Here is a 19,254-nt window from a genome sequence, read left to right on the forward strand (position 1 = left end):
CAAAGCCACCTCTAAAAACACCTTTAACATACAAACCTCATTCCACATGCAGGTGTATCCTCCACAACTCCCCATCTTCACAAACAACCCTCACCCACAGCACTCCTATTTCCAAGCAAAGATTAGGGACGTAAGTAATTTCAACACTATTAAGAATTTAATACTTGGGAGGCTGAGGTGGGAGGATCACTTGAGGTCAGGAGTTCATGACCGACCTGGGCAACGTAGCAAGACCTCGTCTCTAAAAAAAAAAAAAAAAAGTTAAAAAAAAAAAATCAAGATTAATTTGCTAACAGGGCCTTTGCTGACATTTGCCTTTGCCTTTCTTCAGTGTCTGTCTCGTAAAGGAAACAAACTGTTCAGCATTTAGAAGCAGTTAGCTTTTCAATTTATAATTCAGCCATGTGTATTACAAATCAGGCAGAAAGAAGTCTTAATGAACTATCTACCCTCTTTCAAGCATGAAGTGGCTAACTTATGCTGGGTCTTGTTAGTTTCTGGTTAGTCTTTATAGTTAGAACTATAACTGATTTAAGTAGCACACCCAACACTTTTATATCCTAATGAATCTTATCTCCTTCAAAGGAGTTGCCTCGTGAAGCTATTTTTTCCAGCCTCCACCACCTGCCATTGGTGAACACATTTTAAGTCTTTGGAATCCTCTTCAGAAGCTGTAACTTTATTTTTAAACATATCCTTAGCAGTAATACATCTTCCTCTTTGTGGGTGTATTTTATTTCTTGAAACAGCAACATTATCACCTGGAGCCAAGTTTAGTGGACAATTAAAGTAGGTAAAATAAATGTAATGGAGACCTTAGTGTAATTATAAAGCAATGCAACATTTTGACTCTGTAAACTGATTTCCAAAATGTTGAAAAAAATACTAAATGTGAGTAACTTGAAAACATTCATTTGGATAGAAATTCTGGCTTTTTCATCAAAACTTCACTTCTTTGTGATCAGCTTGTATTCTATCAACCACTCAAGTTCAGGGGCCTCACCTTTTCTCCTAGCCTACGTAAAAGTCATATAACATTAAATGCCTAAATTATACAGAACTGTTAAAGCTCAATAGTTACTAAGTTTTGGTTCATTCAATAGGGTACCTCATTTCAGAAATAGGACTTAAATCTGACTCAAAATTACCTTATGATACCATTCAAAAGCAAATCAGATTTTTTGGTTTAGTGCTACAATATAACATTTAATGCCACATTGTTGGGCAACTCCCATTTACTTTTTCCAAATATATAGTGAAGACTTACAATAGCTCACAATGCAGTTAAGAATTGCACTTTAATAATCTCAAACTACCATCTAATGGAGGAAAGAATAAGTTTGTCAGAAAACCAGTACAGCCATTTTACTATTAAAATTTTCCTTTTTAATAATTTATTTAAATAAGGTATTTGAAGCAGTTTAGAAAAAACAAGATTTGTATTTTATTTCCTTGTAAAAATCTTTACACATGCAGACAAACCAGTGTTAAGAAAGTATTCACCATCATTTAAACAAATAACCACTTAAATAGAACAGTGTCTGCAATTTTATCTGTATAAAAATAAGATACATTTTTACAGAATTCACGCTCCAGTTCTTATAGCAATAAACAATACACAACTATAATAAAGTACAATTGAACCTGACCATGGTTTTTAATTAGATACTGCTAGGGCATTTTAATGTGCAAAAAAATTAACATAGTTCTTTTCAAAAGAAACTGTCCTCAGTGTTCTAGAGACCTAGAGGGTTTCAAGAAATCAAATCCTAATCAGTTTGCGTTTAATGTTTTGATTGAGTCCATACATCACACTGTAGATAGGCAAAACCAAGAACTGATGCAGGCTCAAAGGAAGAGAAAGTCAGCGCCTGTGCCTGCCATGTCCTGAGCGACTGCCACCATGGTGCTTGGTTTTATGGGACCTCTCAAAGGATCGAGATCGTTCACGCCTGTCCCTATGATGTCCCCTTTCATGCCTGTGTTTCTTGGCTGCATCTGAGTGATCCCGAGACTTGCTCTGAGATCGAGAACGAGATTTTTTCCTTTTATGACCATGTCTGTTTGAACTTTTTAAATCATCTCTGGTATGCTTGGCCTTAAGGTGAGGAGAACCATGATTATGATGTCTTCGAGGGCTTTCACTGTGACTGCGGGACCTGCTTCTTGATCTCGAGCTGTATGTTCCAGATCGACTCCGCCTATTATTATAGCTTAGATAATAAAAATTTGAAGTTTAGGTTCAGTTTCTATGGGAAACAGATTATTCTGGTGGTTGCTCATAACAGGTTCAAAACAAAACTACCAGCTACATAAATGACAAACCAGAACTTTTCAAAATCTCCCCACCCCTCACTGCTGTATACCCAAGCCTATATATAACATATTAAATCTTAAGCAAATGTTCTTATGTCTCTATTCCAAGGGGAGTAATTAGCAATTTGTATAGTGTCCTAGAGCTATGCTTTTTATTAAATATCTCCCACATGTTCAAAAGACATTGAAGAGCCACGAGGAGCTAACAATCTAATTACAGGCCTAAGGAAGATTCATTGACCGGTTAATTTGATTATTGGTTATTAATAAGGGGTTAATGAAACACATTTTCTAACTGAAATTTAAAAAAAAAAAGAAGTTTTCACATACGAACAATACTATGGCCCTCAAGCACTTTGTGGGTAGCTCCTACACTTTTCCAAACAACATGGGAGAAAATATAACAGAATGCCATTAAGATACTGTATGTCCGGAACATCTCCAAACTCATTTCTCATAATTTGCCTCATATTAAAAGCCTAATTCTAACCTAACTTTGAAAATAATCTATGTTCAATTTTTAAAGAAAAAGCAATAACCTTTAAAAACTCCAAATAAGACTGCTTCCCTAAGAAAACATTTACTTACTGTCTTCTTGGAGTATGTGATCTAGAACGTGATCGTGTTCTTGACCTTGATCGACTTGCACTTCTGCTATTTCTACTTCTCTTGCTGTCTTTTCTTACACTTCAAAAAATCATGACATATTAGTTACAAACTTAGTGTGTTAAAAAAGTAAACACATAAAAGATTCCTCAAGCCAGTTTTCCAGCCCAAGTATACTCACCCATTGTAAGGGCTTTTGGAAGCCTGTTGTCTATCCTCAGGTTCTTTTTTGACTGTCTTCACATTAATGGAGATTGGTGATTTCTCTTCAGCTTTTACTTCTCTTGGTGATGCTTTTAAAAGACATAATAACAACATGTTAACTACTGGATTTAACAGAGGGCCAAAAGTTGTTTCTAAATGTAGCTCAAAGTACCATGCTTCCACTTCCATGTTAGTTGACTGCCATGAGAGAACATAGTAGCAGCTTCTTAACATCATTTTCCTCTATGCAACTTTCAAATGTAAAAGCTCTCTAATAAAGACACACTTTCAGTGCCCCCGAGTCATTTTAATTCTAAATACATCTTACATGGCTTGGAGGCTGGAGAAAATCCACCCAGGGTTGAAAGGGCTGGAGTTCCATCCGGATTCAATCCCTTTGCTTTTAATTTGGCTTCTTGTAAGGCTACTTTTCTTTTTTCTACTTCTTTTTCCAGTAATTCATAGTTTGGCTGTAGGAGACAAAAAAAGTTAGTATTTCTTCCTTAGAGTAGCTTAGACTCAGCATGTTGGCACAAACGAGTAAATACAGAATACCTTTTTTCTGGTATAAAGCCTAAGTGTTTCTATGCAGATTTCCTGGATTTCCTCTTCTGTAGTACCAAAAAGAAGAAACCAATGGGGACGAGTTGGCAATGGAATCTAAATCATAAGAACAGAATGGTTTAAATTAAATTTTTGCTAAATCTGTATTGGAACCACCGAAAATTTGTGTGATTTATCCTACACAACAAAATGGGAAATATACACCTACCTGAAGTGCTCTAGCTGCAAGGTAGATGCAAGCACATGCTATAGTCTCTGGTTGAAATCGAACAAACACATTGGTTCGAAGACTGTCATTCATGTAATTCCTGAAAAATATTTCAACTATAAGCTTGCATGTAAACAAACCAGTTCTTCTGAAGCTTACATAAAATTGGAGACTCAATCTACTTTATTCTTTTTTCTTCTCTTATTTATATTCACATTCTCATATTCTAGCATATAACAACTCTTAACTCAAAAAAATCAGTAAGCAATAAGAATTTAATACTAGGACCATATGCAATTTTCCTATATATGAGCAAGCCCTTTTAAATTATTTCGTATTACAATCCAAACTAGAAATTACTCCTAAAAAGTTAATATATTTCTGTAAAAAGCAATGCTTTTCAAAGTCAATTCTGACACGATTAGTTTCAGAAATGATAAACCACTCCAATAATACTTCAAGCCATTAATTACTGACCATCTCTCCTTTATCCACAATAAAAGCAGTGTCAACCAAGTTCTTTTCAAAAGCTCAAAATACCGTTAACAGGGGTAAAAAGGCATTTTCAGCAAGTACCAAGTTAAACTTATATTAAGAAAGCTAAGATACTTAGAAAATCTAGATAGGGAAGTAAAGAGCAATAAACACATATAATGGCCTTGTTTACATACCTTTTTTGTGACTAGGTAAAAGAGATAAACTATTTCAGTTAAAAAATTGCTGAACTTTTATTAATGAACCCTCCCCACAACATTCCTAAACTATCAAAGAAATTTTACAGGTCATTTAAAAGGTTAAGCTGAAATTAAATGGACTATTTTCTTAAAAATCCTAAACCATGAGAACTGCTATAATCCATTTTATGCAACACATACTTAAATGTCATGCATTTTATAAAAATAATGAGACTTTTCTAACATTACAAATATTTACTGAGTCCAAAAGAAGCATGGCAGTCATAAAAAGGACATCTTGCTGGGAAGCCCAGAATATAAAAATTACTTCACGAAGTCCTTCACATCAATAGTCTTAGGAAACAGTAGTTGTGGCTGAACCACAAACTCCTTGGCTTGACCTTTAAATAAGCCAGCACTCCAAATCACACATCTGCATCTCAAGAAGTCCAAGTGCTAAAGCATTTAAGCAATATTATAGTAACATCTCTTTTAAAAATGAAGTGCTTCTTGCTTCTAATATTATTACCCGCAATACAGCCAAGCAGTTATATAAATTAAGCCAGTGTGGGAACTGGTGCCCATTTTAAGCTGCAAGTTTGTAGTCTCCTTTGGTAGAATTCATGCTATACACACTAAAAATAAAAATTTAGTCAAACTCCTAATAAGAAACCATTTAATTCATAATGGCTGCACAACAAATCTATCAAAAATGAACTATTCATTTTGATAGTTACAAGTATACATTAAATACATAGGCATGTCAAATAGTTACTTCTAGAAGCAAATATACAAATCCTTTTGACACCCCGACAGAACTAGAAGATGCTGCCAGATGGATATGGACCACTTCAGTGAATCTCGGATGAGAGCTTGCACTGGATTGGCTGGAGAGCAGGGTAGCCAATCAGGCCATCCTGAGGTCATGGGCTGAAGTGCAGAGGGCAGAGTTCTATGACTTACCATCATGGACTACCCTTTAATTAAAGAGTAGAAAAAAGAACAAAGTTAAATTGAGTTCTCCATTAAAAGTAATTAGTCAAGCCAAGAAAACAGGAAGCAGAAATAAGCATTATTTACCTTTTGGTTAAAAAAACAAACAAACAAAAAACAACGAAAAGCCCCAAACTTATCTCATTATTTTGGAAAGGGAAAACGAAACTTACTTTATTTCTGCTTCTGTTTTCCTGGCTAGGAAAGAAATCTAAAAAAGTGACTTACCAGGCAGTTTGAACCAGGGTTTGATTACGTTCACATTCTAAGACTTGTAAATACATAACAATGATCTGAAGGACAAGGGAAAAAAACTCAATTTAGTATACTGGTAGTTCTTTCAGAGTAGAGTTCAATGAAAAAAGTAATTGAAAATGTTAGACTCAAGTTCTAATTGTGCATCGATAATACAGACCAATTTAAATGTACATAAGATTCTAACGTGAACTGTTACATGATCAGATTTTATATAAATTATGTTTAGAAGTATATTTCAAAATTGTACAGGAAAAAAGGCAATTAAAAGAATATTTTTCATTGGCACTTTACTATGTGATGGGCACCGTGCTAGATTATTTCACCTAATTTCCCAAGGTACATTTCTAACCCAGGTAGTCCTGACCCAGGTAACTCACTCTACGGCTTATATTGATAATGAAAACTAAGAGATGTTGGGAGAAACAAATTTCCAATAATGATAACAGTGAGCAGCCAACACACTTAGAACATTCTACCATGACGATAAGTGTGCCAGATACTTTTGTAGCTACACATTTATTCCTTGGAATGAGGAACTTTACATCTCTGTTTTCTAGGTGGAAAAACTGGGACTTTAACCACAGAAACAAAAATAACTTCTCTATGAGCACACAATTAAGATTTAAGATTTGAACCTACATTTTTGACTGTCATTTTACTGATAAACCTCAACATCCAAAAGAATGTTTTTCGATGAAGCCTGAACCTTTAAAAGAATGCTTTTTAAAACCAAGGTTAACGCTCAGATAGAAACATAAATTCATATAAAATAAAATTTTTAGAAAAGTCCTAATACTTACGAACCCAATTTCTGTACTCTACAACTCACCTTATGAGGATGCTTGACATGAACACAAAATCCCAACTCCTTTAGCACCCTCCTCTCTGCTTTGATAACTTGATTTTTGGTGTTAATGTAGTTCTGATCAAGGATCAGGGGGCTTGGAGTCCTATAGTTTGTAAGAAATAAAATCAAAACTGTTTTGCACATCCAAAAAATTTTATTTGTGGCATCTCCATTTTCCCTTCCAACCAACTATTGGCAACAGAAACCAGCTTTTTAAACTCCTGCAAACAAGTTAAAGCATTAATCTTGTGCTGTCCAAGTTATGCTAATTAAATATATACATCTACGAGACTAAGTTCCTAAAGGAACTAACAATTCTGTAATGAAAAAAATTCACTCTAATGTTCTTGAATTCATCCCTGCCAACATCTCCATTCTGCTTATATTCTAGGTGTATATATGTATGTATTTAACTTTAGTGATAGCATGATTTGTCATCACAAACCTCAAAGTCTCTCCAAGAGACTTTCCACTGGCCAAAGCAACGTGCTCCAGGCTGGTCCGATGGTAGTGGGTTATCAGAACTTATTAATATCAGTGTCACTAAAGTTGGTATACAATCCCCCACTGCTATTTGACTGGCAAAACAAACAAACAAACAAAACAACTAAAGTGCTCCTAAGATTTACAGTACTATAAAGTCCTCATAAGATCATACTGATTTTTCACGCATTCTATATGGCCAAAATTTTTCAAAAGTTGGGGGGGAACAGTGGGTAGTTAATCCAGATTCCCCTCCAATGCGGTAATATGTTTTTAATAATTTGTTCTAAGAGCCTACCTGTTTAAAAAAGTAATCTGAAAACTGAAGATTCAGCTCAATTACCCAAGTAAATTAAAAATCCTATTTAAAACTCCACGTGACCCATGAGATCCAGGCCCAAATTTGGTCAGGGTTGTAGTTATTAGGCAATATGCTTTACTATTAACACAGAAGAGAATGAAGGGCCATAATAAGGGAACCAGAACATATTCAAGGGCTCTGTGCCAGACTAAATTTTGGTAACTCAGAAGTTTCTATAATACAGAAGGCTTATGTCAGTGGTTTAATGCTTTAAAAGTAGCACATTCAACTGATGTTATCCCCAAATGTTTTATTACATAGTTTAAAAACTTACAATAAAAGACAATCTTATTTATGTCTTACAATTCAAAACTGATTTCTTCCTGAGAAGTTTCAGTCAGGAAAGGTTAAGAAATTGGGCTTTTGTTTTTTGTTGTTGGTCATGTCTGAAATTTACCCAAGTCCAACACATTCTTAGATCCAACCAACAAAAACTACTATTTTATCAAGACACTGATTATACGGTAAGTTTACAAGTAGAATACTTCAATATTTTTGTCCATACTCAGTTCATTTTCAGCCAAAAGACTTAAGAGTCTTTGCTCTAGGCAGAATACACGATCTATTTTTAAGACAGTCATCCTCTCTACCCCAATGCACACCAGATCCAGAAAAATGTAATCTCATATTTTTAAAACAAAAATCTATTTCAATACATGCACCGAAAGTTAGAAAACGATCTGCGATGAACTTTATTACCCCTATGGTAACATCAGAGTAAAAAGTCAGTTATCATACATTTTCCTTACTTTCTTCCATTTAAAATTATTACAGAAACTGGAATCCTTACTAAACAAAAATTGGCGGCGCTGACAAGATACAAGACAGCCGTTACTTAAAATGGCCTTCACTCAGTCCCATTCCTCACACCTATGAGGAATGAGGCCACCAGCTGGCCTCATTGAGCTGCTTTCTAATATTAACGTAATGATGAATCCATTTTATCAGGACAGGCGGCTACAAATTGCTCTTTGAAAATAAGTCAAACTTAATTCTCATGAAAACAACCTCTCTCTCTCTCCATATACATACATACATACATACATACATGCATACATATAAACATATTCCAAAGATCTTAAGGTCTATGATCAGGTTTTATCATCATAGGAAATTTGGAAAAAAGTTAAACCAACCTCAGACTCTTTTTAACTTATGGCTGCGTTATCTAATGGCTCTCCTTAACTGTCATTAAGAGAGAAAACAGCTCTAGTGTTACACCTGCACACCATTTTAACTCTTAACCCCTTGCAATCCAGACAGAAGACGGTATCATCAAAATCCCTAGTAAAATGTAATTTTATGAAAACATAGTTGTCTCATTTTTCTCCATTTGTTAATAAAAATTATCTATACCTCTTAAGATAACCTGCTTTAAGAACTGCCTTCAAATGGTGATATAATTCATTTGTTCTTGCAATTACACTAAAGAAGCTAAATATTTGTTTGAATTATAGCTTAGTCCCAAATCAGACTTAATGATGCCATATTCTTTGTTTTTGTGTCAAAATCCCAATGACATCAAAATAGATTTAAGAAAACCAAACCCATTATTTACTATAATTCAATATATACTTAACTTCTTGCTTAATCCTGCTATTTATTACCTGCAATTTTCAAAGTTAACTTTGTGGGTATATAACCCAAAACCAGACACCTTTATTTTGTTCAGAATTGGTTCTACCTCACAAATCAAGGGTGCACCAGTAATTTACAACTACCTGGTAGAGATTACTTTGTATCATAAATTTAAAAACTATATCTCCATCAATCAGCAGTAAACAAAGTCTCAAAGTATAAATTAGTACTTTCTGTTGCAACGAGCACATTAAATTAAGGCCTGCTAGAATTTCTTCCTCCCCAATCAGGTAAACTTTCCTTGCCAATAAAGTTTGAGGAGGTGACATTTGAAAATCTCTTTAAAAAAGAAGTCTTCATCTATTCAGAGAAAACTCAAAAATAATTTTCATTATCAACACACTAACTCAATCTCTGCTTTAAGTTTCTATTGTCCAATTTTTCTGATTTATACGAGATTTTCAGCTTTAGAAAATCCTGGTCTTTGGTCATTAGAAGTTTATTATGGTTTGTCAGAGGAGCTATTTTCCTTTAGCATGATTATGTAATTGACATATAACTCAACAACAACAAAAATTACAAAGTCCAAACATGGTTAGTTTCATTTATGTGTTACAAAGACTGAGAAATTTTGGAACCAGGTCTTCAAGAGACTATAACAGATTGGTAGTTTACAAAGAGGCATACTGCCAAGCAATATACAAAAATTTTTAATGCCTACTTAAAAGTAGAAACATCCTTTATAGGTATTTAAACAAACTGAAGGCCACCTGTAGAGCCACAGAATTATACTGTAGAAAGGTGGTAGACTAAATGACATCACTTAACACCCTTCCAATTCTTACCTATCCAATTTTTATTATCTATGGATACATTGAAAATACATCATATTTACTAATGCAAATGGTTAAACCAGTCTTTGAAAATTTTAATATGCTGCATCTCAAAAGTAAATATTTGGAAACTACAACAATGAAAAAGCAATCCCCCCTCTACATTTAGCTGTTTATTGTGAACTTAAAAGATAATTATCGAATCACAAAAAACTGAAGGAGGAATAGGCCAAACAATCCAGGATGGGGACTAAGCACTGGTACTTTTTAAAAAGCTCCTCTGCTAATTCTCGATGTGTAGCCAGGCTGAAGAGACCAATGACCTACAAGCGACATGAATAATGTATCTCCACTGTAATTGTCAAAGTCACACTACAATTTAAAGTTATGAATAAACTAGATTAAAACAAATAGCATCATTAAGACAAGTGATATGCTTTACCTAACTAATGCATAATACTGACAGTACTTTCTAATGACAGTAACCTATGCAAAAATAAATACAAAGCTATAGTTCTAATAACTTGGACAGCAAAGACAAAAGCTTATAACAAGAAACAGGAGTTTTTCTAAATGGTTCACCAGTGGCCAACCTGTTAGTCCCCGATTCCAGTGACCTATTCTCAGAGCACTGGCTTCTCCTTGGGGATTTTCGATACTTCACTCACTGTTGCCATGACGACAGCTTCATCTCTATGTACCACTCCACATCACCCAGGCTTTGGTAAATGTAGCTGGTCGCTGTATAGTCGGTTGCAAGGGAAAAAAGAGTTGAAGTTAATAACATATACAAGTTACGTGCTTGAGTAAACTTGTAATATGCATAGAAACACTTTTACATCCTGCTTTAAAAAAAGGCTTCCATGCAATTAACAACTCCTTTTAAATTTTGCTATAATCAGACTTCTAAGATTGAAACAAAATCAGTTTCTCTGTAATAATGACCCAAAAAACAAAGTTACATCAGACACAACAATCAGGTGAGATTATATTATTTTAAATTCCATGGTTTTTACAGTTAAGACCTATTCTGACATCAACGAAGAAAAGTCTTTAGTCTCACAGGAAAATTCCACGAAAGATAATCATGTCATTACATAATAGTTGGCTCAATGATTCAAAGAATACTAGGAAACCATTTCCTTTAAGCAAAGAGAAACCTTTGACTAAAGATAGAGCCTTGTATTAGTGTCATTACTTTAAACATCCTGAAGAATCAGCCAGGTATCTAAATACAGATTTAACCTCAGACCATACCAAAGACCAATTTGAAATCTTCCCAATTCCCAGGGACTCATCAACAAACCAAAAGATATTTTAGAATTTAAAAATTACTCTATCCCTGGACACAGTTAAGGTGAATGAGAAAAGATGGGGGAGAAAAAGTATGTAGGAAAACTGTTTCAGACTTTTTGACTAGGACTCTTTTTTTAAAAAAGAACTGTCTGTAGACTCACAGAATAGACTAGTCATCTTAAAGTTGCTTTAATATTTGCTTGTCTGAATAGTTCCATTACTGCCAACTTACAGATTCAGCCAATAAGGACTACTCATATAGGATACTAACAGCACTAACCAACATACCCAACCCCCAGAACAACTTATAATCCTTTCAATAACTTCCTTTCAAACTCAGTACAATTTGTCTAACATCACTACAATTCCTTAAAGAGTGAATGCAAAAACTATTCTACACCAAATATATCATTCTGCAGCATGTACTGAAAGTCACCTGTAGATGCAGGAAGTCCTGCAGCAAACTTTTTGGTACTGCCTCACAGGAACACATAGGTCCACATAAAATTATGTTACCACAACACCTAGGAGATACTATTTCAGTCTCTGTATTTTCTTACAACATCAAATAAATGGCCCTATCTAAAGGCAACCCAATCAATCTTACTTGTTAATTTTCTAACCCACTCACTGAGACTGTATCTGACCAAAACAAAATACCTGTTTAATCCCTTTGACTTCAAACTTCAAACTTTATCATCCTGCAGTCCTTTCAGATCCGGTATTATTCGATTTATCGTAGTTCAATGTTGAGAAGTACTCTAACAAAACCAACCTCAATTGATAAAGAATTAACTGGGACTTCGAGTAGAAAAACATAATCTACACAGAACTTTGCCACAATATTAACTTAAACTACAGTGTTTAAACTTCCAGCCTTCAGTCTTCCAGAGAGGGGAGAGGAAAAATAACTTACAGAATACACTCACACTTGAGCCAAATGTACTCCCTTTCTTGTTTAATCTTAAGCCACAGGCCTGGCTTCACAGCACTGTTAGGATTGTCCATAAATGCAACTGCCTCTACAAACTTTAGATAACCAGTTAATTATGTTTCTTTTTTCAAATTATTTTAAATACCAGTGTTCCTATATGAACTTTAACACCTAAATTAAAGTCCGTTTTCTTTTGCATCCGTATTCACTTGAGAGGAAAGATGTTTTGATTTGATGACTGGTGCACGGTACAGCAGTAGCAAGAGATGCTATGTTCAATAATGCCAATCTTACCTTTTTCCTCTTAACTGGCGGAGGTGGTGGAATACATTAATCACATCTCTTATTCTTCTAGGTGCTTCTTCGATTTTTGATGCAAGATTAATACAAGCCATAGCAACAATCTGAAAGAACCCATGAGCCACAAAAGCCATTGTTAGATTAAACTCACTTTGAAGAATAAACTTTAGAACACAAGTGGGACAACCTTTAGTAAAATTAGAGCGGACATCTCTATGCCATAGCCTACCAGCTATGCTAGTACTATACTTTTTGTTGTTTCACTCATCTTAATTTTGGTTCCAGAGTGAAGCTCAATCTTACAGGAGTTCTGCATTTAGTTGAAAATTGTACTTCTCGTTAAGAGAGCACTTAGGCTCGGGATCGATTTTGAACCACATTCTAAAGGTTTCCACTTCCTGGCGAGTGAGAACTAGGTACAAAGGCCTAAACTAAACCACTCCCTTTCTGGAAAAGCTGGCTGCTGACACTACCCTTACTCTGCCCATTTCCGGATGAAGAAATCCCTTTTATCCGCCTCCGCTGTGCTTACCTCGAAACTGTGTTTGACGAAAGATTTGGAGTAGAAAAAACGATGAAACAACACCTGCCCCGTTGCCATCGCCACCTGCAGACAAGAGAGGAGAACGGAAGCGCAGGGGTCAGGCGCGCCCGCTCCAGGCGCCGCCGCCATTTTGTGCCGCCGATCGCTTCCCTTTCCCCTCCCGCCGCCGCCGCAGCCGCGAACAGCCCGCTGCTAAGTCCTCCCTCCGCCTCCGCAGCCCCCCGCCCCCGGCACGCCCCGGCCCCGGCTGGGCCCCGAACGGGAAAGCCTGAGGGAGCCGTCCCCACTCTCCCGGGGCACGGTGATACTGGGATGCGGCGTAGGGGACGGAGGGGAGGAGAGGAGCGCCCGGCCGGCCGGGGGCCGGAACACTGACCTGCGGCAGCCGGAGGAGAATGCCGGCGGCCTGGATGAGCTCGCAGCCCAGGATGCGTAAGTCCGTCTCGCTGGGCAGGTCGAGCCCGTCCTGCATGGATGGGGTGGGCGAGAGCCTCTCCTCCGGAATCAGAGAGTGGTCGATGGTGAGTGAAACTTCCGAGTACAGGCGATCGCCGATCAGGATCCCTCCCGTCGTGGTCGTCGTCGTGGTCGTCGTCCCGGAGCTGGAGCCGCCCGCGCTTGGGGCGGCCGATGAGGCGGCGGCGGCAGCAGTAGCTGTCGAATGAGGCCCGGACGCCATAGTCTTAGCGAGCCGCACGCAAGCCCAACGCAGCCGGAACCCGAAACAAGACTAACCAGCGTTCTCGGCGCGACGGATATTCCCGTGACCGCCGGGTTCTGGGCCGCTTCACGCCGCGTGCGCTTCCGCCCTGACGTCACCACGCCGGGCCGCCGCGCGCCAACTAGTCCCTCCAGGCCGCGCCTCCGCCTCAAGCATCTGGGCCTGCCAGGGGAGTGTTGGGTGCTGCGACAGACTTTGGGGTCCTCAGAGGCTAACGAGGCCTTCTCTAGCCAAGGCCGGTCGAAACCACCTTGTTTGTGATACTAAGCCACACGAATAACGGAGCTTTACAAGATCCCTTATACCCAAAATAGAGGTGGCAGCATTGGCTAGCATCTCTGCGCCCCTTCGCCCTGCATTCCGGCCTCTTTAGCCTCGGCGCGGCTTGTGTTCCGCGTGTACCAAGGGAAGTGGCGGCCGACCTGAGCGCGCTTTGGTGGGTGGAAGTGGTGACTTTGTTGTCGTGTGTGGACGAATGTTTAATATAAAGTGACCCTCAAGGAATCTGGAGAGGGCTGCTTTACAGTATTTGAAGAACACAGGGCTGTGGACCGTATCGGTTACCAAATGAAAGCTCCCCGGGGAGCGTTTTTTTGCCGGTGTGGGGAAGTAGGGTGGAGGCATAGGAATGACCGCGAGGGTGGCTGCTTTCATAGCTCCGCTTGCGAAACTCCTGCCCGGCCTTTGACACCGCCACGGCTTTCAGTAATCTGGAAAATCCCTAGTTTCCAAAAATAGTCTTAGGGCGAGGACTTGACCGAGGTAATTTGATTATGCCTGGGAGTCTCTATTCATACATGGTTACCTACCGCCGGTAGGCAGAATAGGTGAAGTCAACCTCGTGTTTTTTTTGTTTTTTTCCTGTGATATTAGCTAGCAATTTCCAGCGTTTCCTGAACCTTGAAGTAAAAACAGTGATACTGATCTAAACTACTAGAATCTAAGTTGGAAGGAAAGGAATGCATCACGTTTTACTCTTGACGCTCAGAAAGCGATACCCCAAAGACAGAAGCTTTAGAAGCTGCCTCATAATGCAGGTCCCCCAACCTTGACTTGTTGCTCTCACTTTCCCCAAGTGCGGGGAGGTACTCTCTGAAATTTCCTTCCCTGACTCTAGAAGCCTCTTTGTAGAAGAAACAATCGCATTCCTCCCCTCACTGAAATCTCGTATCCTATTTCAGAAAGACAGAAACGCAGCCATGCCTGGAGGGACTTTTTCACAAGATAACTCAAAAGAAAATTATTTACTAATTAATTTCTGTCCATTCATTGTTCCTAATAATCATTTGCTGCTCCTCAAAATAAATGTCTACATTTCCCATCTACCCTTTCCCCTATGAAAAAAGGATATAAAATCTTCTGTTCCCCATTAAGCTACTGGGTAATCATTCTCCTGCTTTTACCCCGGTGTTATGTATGCCTTTTCTCCTGTTAATCGCCTATTATCAGTTGATTTTTTTTTCTTTTTTTTTAGTTGGAGTCTCACTCTGTCGCCCAAGATGGAGTGCAGTGGCGCGATCTCGGCTCACTGCAACCTCCGCCTCTGGGGTTCAAGCGATTCTCCCACCTCAGCCTCCCCAGTAGCTGGGATTACAGGCACACACCACCATGCCCAGCTCATTTTTGTATTTTTGTAGAGATGGGGTTTTGCCATGTTGACTAGGCTGGTCTTGAACCCCTGACCTCAGGTGATCCGCCCGCCTCGGCCTCCCAAAATGCTGGGATTACAGGCATGAGCCACCGCACCCGGCCTTATCAGTTGATTAAGTGAACCTTCAGCGGGCAAAGTTGTTTTAAAACGTACTGATACTTGAGCTTTGCCTGCAGATGTTGATGTCATTGATTTAAGGTGGGCCCAGCCAGTGGTTCAGTTTTGCCTGTCTTCCAGTGATTGGAATGTACAGCCAAGAGAGTGAAATTATGGTGCTGGCAGAAGTATTAACCTATCTGGATGTCACTGTCTTCACTTTCTGATTAGGCTGCTTCCAGGGAATCTTTCCACCTCAATATTTATGAGATATCTATAATTTTATAACAAACTTTTAAAGGAGCCTCGGTTTCCTTAAACACAATTGATGACACCAGTTTTCTGGTTTTCTTCCCATTTGTTTTTAGAGCCAGGGTCTCACTGTGTTGCTCAGGCTGGCCTTGAACTCCTGAACTCAAGGGATCTTCCCACCTCAGCCACCTGAGTAGCTGGGACTATAAGTGGCACACCACTGTGCCTGGTCAGTGTTCTGGTTTTGATAATCTATGGTTGTGTGAGATATTATCATTGGGGAAAGTTGGAGGAATATATAGGAGAAGCCTATTTTTGCAACTTCCATGTCTTATTTCCAAATAAAAAGTAAAAACCCTAATTGATTATATACTTCATTAAAACATTGGACTTCAATGAAATCATCACCTATATTTGTAATGACTTGAGAGTAATATAATTTAACTTTTTTTTTTTGACCTCTGAACTTTTTATTGGCCTCCTGCTCCCCAAAGGGTACTCTGCTTCTGCTGGCTTAATGTCTCAGAACTTTGGTGTCGTTGGTCTCAGATACCACTTTGCCATCCACCATCCAGCAGATGGTGGTCTTTTGGATGGTTTGCATGGAGTTGCTGCTGTGCAGGGCATCACCAAGATTGAATTCCTTGCCATCTTCCAGCAGGCAGCGGTAGGTGGCGATCTCAGCCTCTAGCTTGACCCTGATGTTCAGCAGGGCCTCGTACTCCTGGGCCTGGCACTGTCCCTCTGCCTGGGCCTGTGCCAGCTCTGACTCCAGGTGCAGCAGGATCCCGTTGAGCTGCTCTATCTGCAGGGCATAACGGGCCTCCACCTCCCTCAGGCTGTTCTCTAAGCTGGCCTTCAGATTTCTCATGGAGTCCAGGTTGATCTCCAAGGACTGGACTGTATGTCTCAGCTCCGTGAGCGTCATAGCAGCTCCAACCTAGACGGACTGCGTGGTGACCCCTGTGTTGCTCTCCTCAATCTGTTAAGACCAGTACTTGTCCAGCTCCTACTGGTTCTTCCAAGCCAGCTCGTCATATTGGGCCTGGATGTCTGCCATTATCTTGGTGAGGTCCTGAGATTTGGGGACATCTACCTCCACGGTCAACCCAGAGCTGGCAGTCTGGGCTTGTAGGCCTTTTACTTCCTGTTCGTGGTTCTTCATGAAGAGCAGCTCCTCCTTGAGAGCCTCAATCTGTCTCCAGCTGCAGCCAAGTGACATTAGTGTCATGGATTTCGTTCCCATGGATGTTGTTCTTCACAGACTGGCGCGTGGCCAGCTCTGTCTCATATTTGACTCTAAAGTCATCAGCAGCAAGATGGGCATTGTCAATCTGCAGAACGCATTGTCCACAGTATTTGTGAAGATCTGAGCCCTCAGGTCCTCAATGGTCTTGAAGTAATGGCTCCAGTCTCTGACCTGGGGTCCCTTCTTCTCCAGGTGCTCCCGGATTTTGCTCTCCAGCCTCCGGTTCTCGGTCTCCAGGCTCCTCACTCCGTCCAGGTAGGAGACCAAGTGGTCGTCAGGTTTTGCATGGTCTTCTTGGTCTGGATGCCTTCCATTCCTGCCAGAACCCCGGCCATCCCCGCGGTCAGGCACCCGGAACTCATGCTGCCCCAGAAGCTGGTGGAGTAGGACATGGAGATCTGGCAGCCAGAGCTCCCGGCGCCTGCACAGACGCTGGCCATGCTGCTCACCAGCCGGGAGTCGTAGCTGGGCACCTGGACAGAGCCCAGGGACCGGTAGTTGGTGGAGAAGGCGGAGTGAGTGGTGAAGCTCATGCTGTCCAGGGAGGAGGGTGAGAGGACAGAACTCAGGCTTTGTGGACCAATTTAACTTATTTTTAAGACTTATCTTAATGGAAGATTTTCTCCTCTTTAGAGTCTTCCACCATGCCTCTGCAATAAGCTGGCTTGGTGGTGTCTTGATATACTTTATATTTTTACCCACTATGTTCATGGTTAATCCAGTAAAGTTTCACAGGCATAGGAGGGAGAAGTCTGGGGGATGAGGGTGGGAGGAGGGTCCCTTGCTCTCTAGCAGTGCTCCTCTCTACTTCTGAGATCTGTTCCCAGTGGACCTCTGCTCTCTGCTTCCTGTATCTGGCAGTCATTTCCAGGACAGCAGAGCCATCCAGGGCAGTTCCATAATTTTGTGCCCATTTCCCACTCATTTCTGACAGAACCTTTCATTTTATTGAAAACACATGATTATTTTTACTGTTCCTCCCTCCCAGCTTCAACAAAGGTGGAGGGGGTGGGTCAATATTTTATATAGGTATTTACTTAGCATTAACTCATCAAACTGTCGTGTTATTTTAAACTTTAGTTTCACTTTTTAAAAATCTATGACACACTCTAATTGGAGGTGACAAAAAAAAAAAAAAAATCATGGATAATCCAGAGGATGGAAGGCATTGGGGCTAGTGGCTCTACTCCACAAGGTTTTGTAAGGATGGAGGTTTTAAAAAAAATGAGTCTATATCTGTGGATGGAAGGAAAAAATAATTTTAAAAAATGATAACTCTGTCCTATTCTTTCAGGGTCAAATTCCAGAAAAGTCATACTTTGGAAATTCTTTTCTTTCTCTTTTCCTCCCCCCGCCGCCCCGCCCCCAACCCCAAAACACACGCACCTTTTTTTGAGACAGGGTTTCACTCTGTCACTCAGGCTGGAATGCAGTGGCATGATCACAGCTCACTGTTGCCTCGACCTCTCTGGGCTCAGGTGATCCTCCCACCTCAGCCTCCCAAGTAGCTAGCATTACAGACGTGCACCACCACTAATTTTTGTATTGTTTTGTAGAGACAGGGGTCTCACTATGCAGCCCTAGTTGCTCTGGAACTTCTGGGCTCAAGAGATCTGTCCACCTAGGCCTCCCAAAGTGTTGGGATTACAGGAGTGAGCCACAGGGCTCGTCTGTGTTACCTTGTTTCTCTTACTTTTGAGGAAGGTTGCTTTTCCAAATGTACCTATTTACAAAACATCGACATTAAAATGCAGATGTGGGAAAGACCACTGGGCGCAGTGGCTCACACCTGTAATCTCAGCACTTTAGGAGGACAGGGTGGGAGGATCACTTGAGCCCAGAAGTTTGAGCCCAGTCTGGGCAACAAAGTGAGACCATTCCCTCTTTTTTAAAAAAAAAGAAAGAAAAGGAAAGAAAAAGAAAACAAAAGTGGAAAGGGTAAGACCTAGTCACAATTATAAAGGATTCAAAGTTAGGAAGAGTGAAGCTCATGTTTTTTTGTTTTTATTTTATTTATTTATTTACTGAGACAGGACCTCACTCTGTTGTCCAGCCTAGAGTGCAGTGACATGATCAAAGCTCACTACAGCTTTGACCTCCCAGGCTCAAGTGACTCTCCCACCTCAGCCTCCCCAATAGCTGGGACTACAGTCAAACGCCACCAAGCCCAGCTAATTTTTAAAAATTTATTTTTTGTACAGACAGAATTTTACTACATTGCCCAGGCTGGTCTTGAACTCCTGGGCTCAAATGATCCTGCCGCTTCCACGTCCCAAAGTGCTGGGA

The 19,254-nt window shown here is 39.8% G+C and overlaps 1 protein-coding gene and 1 pseudogene across 3 annotated transcripts; both read right to left on the reverse strand.

The window, feature by feature from the left end:
• Positions 1-1,420: 1,420 nt before the first annotated feature.
• CCNL1 (cyclin L1) lies at positions 1,421-17,058 on the reverse strand. 3 transcript variants are annotated; one of them, XM_002814220.6, is made up of 11 exons: positions 13,376-17,058; positions 12,988-13,062; positions 12,450-12,559; positions 6,653-6,773; positions 5,794-5,858; positions 3,899-3,998; positions 3,682-3,786; positions 3,455-3,596; positions 3,104-3,215; positions 2,905-3,003; positions 1,421-2,213 (listed from the first exon to the last, which is right to left on the reverse strand). In XM_002814220.6, exons 1-11 carry the CDS (start codon positions 13,676-13,678, stop codon positions 1,865-1,867), a joined length of 1,581 nt encoding a protein of 526 aa, XP_002814266.1. In that variant the 5' UTR covers positions 13,679-17,058; the 3' UTR covers positions 1,421-1,864. The 3 variants fall into 3 exon arrangements, with proteins under 3 accessions (XP_002814266.1, XP_063578360.1, XP_024100254.2); XM_063722290.1 differs by lacking the exon at positions 2,905-3,003; XM_024244486.3 differs by lacking the exons at positions 1,421-2,213; positions 2,905-3,003; positions 3,104-3,215; ... (1 more) ...; positions 3,682-3,786; positions 3,899-3,998 and adding an exon at positions 4,061-5,549.
• On the reverse strand, positions 13,888-18,224 carry LOC134761043 (keratin, type I cytoskeletal 18-like; annotated as a pseudogene).
• Positions 18,225-19,254: the final 1,030 nt, after the last annotated feature.

The sequence above is a fragment of the Pongo abelii genome, chromosome 2 (assembly GCF_028885655.2).
Source record: "Pongo abelii isolate AG06213 chromosome 2, NHGRI_mPonAbe1-v2.0_pri, whole genome shotgun sequence".
Taxonomy (NCBI): domain Eukaryota; kingdom Metazoa; phylum Chordata; class Mammalia; order Primates; family Hominidae; genus Pongo; species Pongo abelii.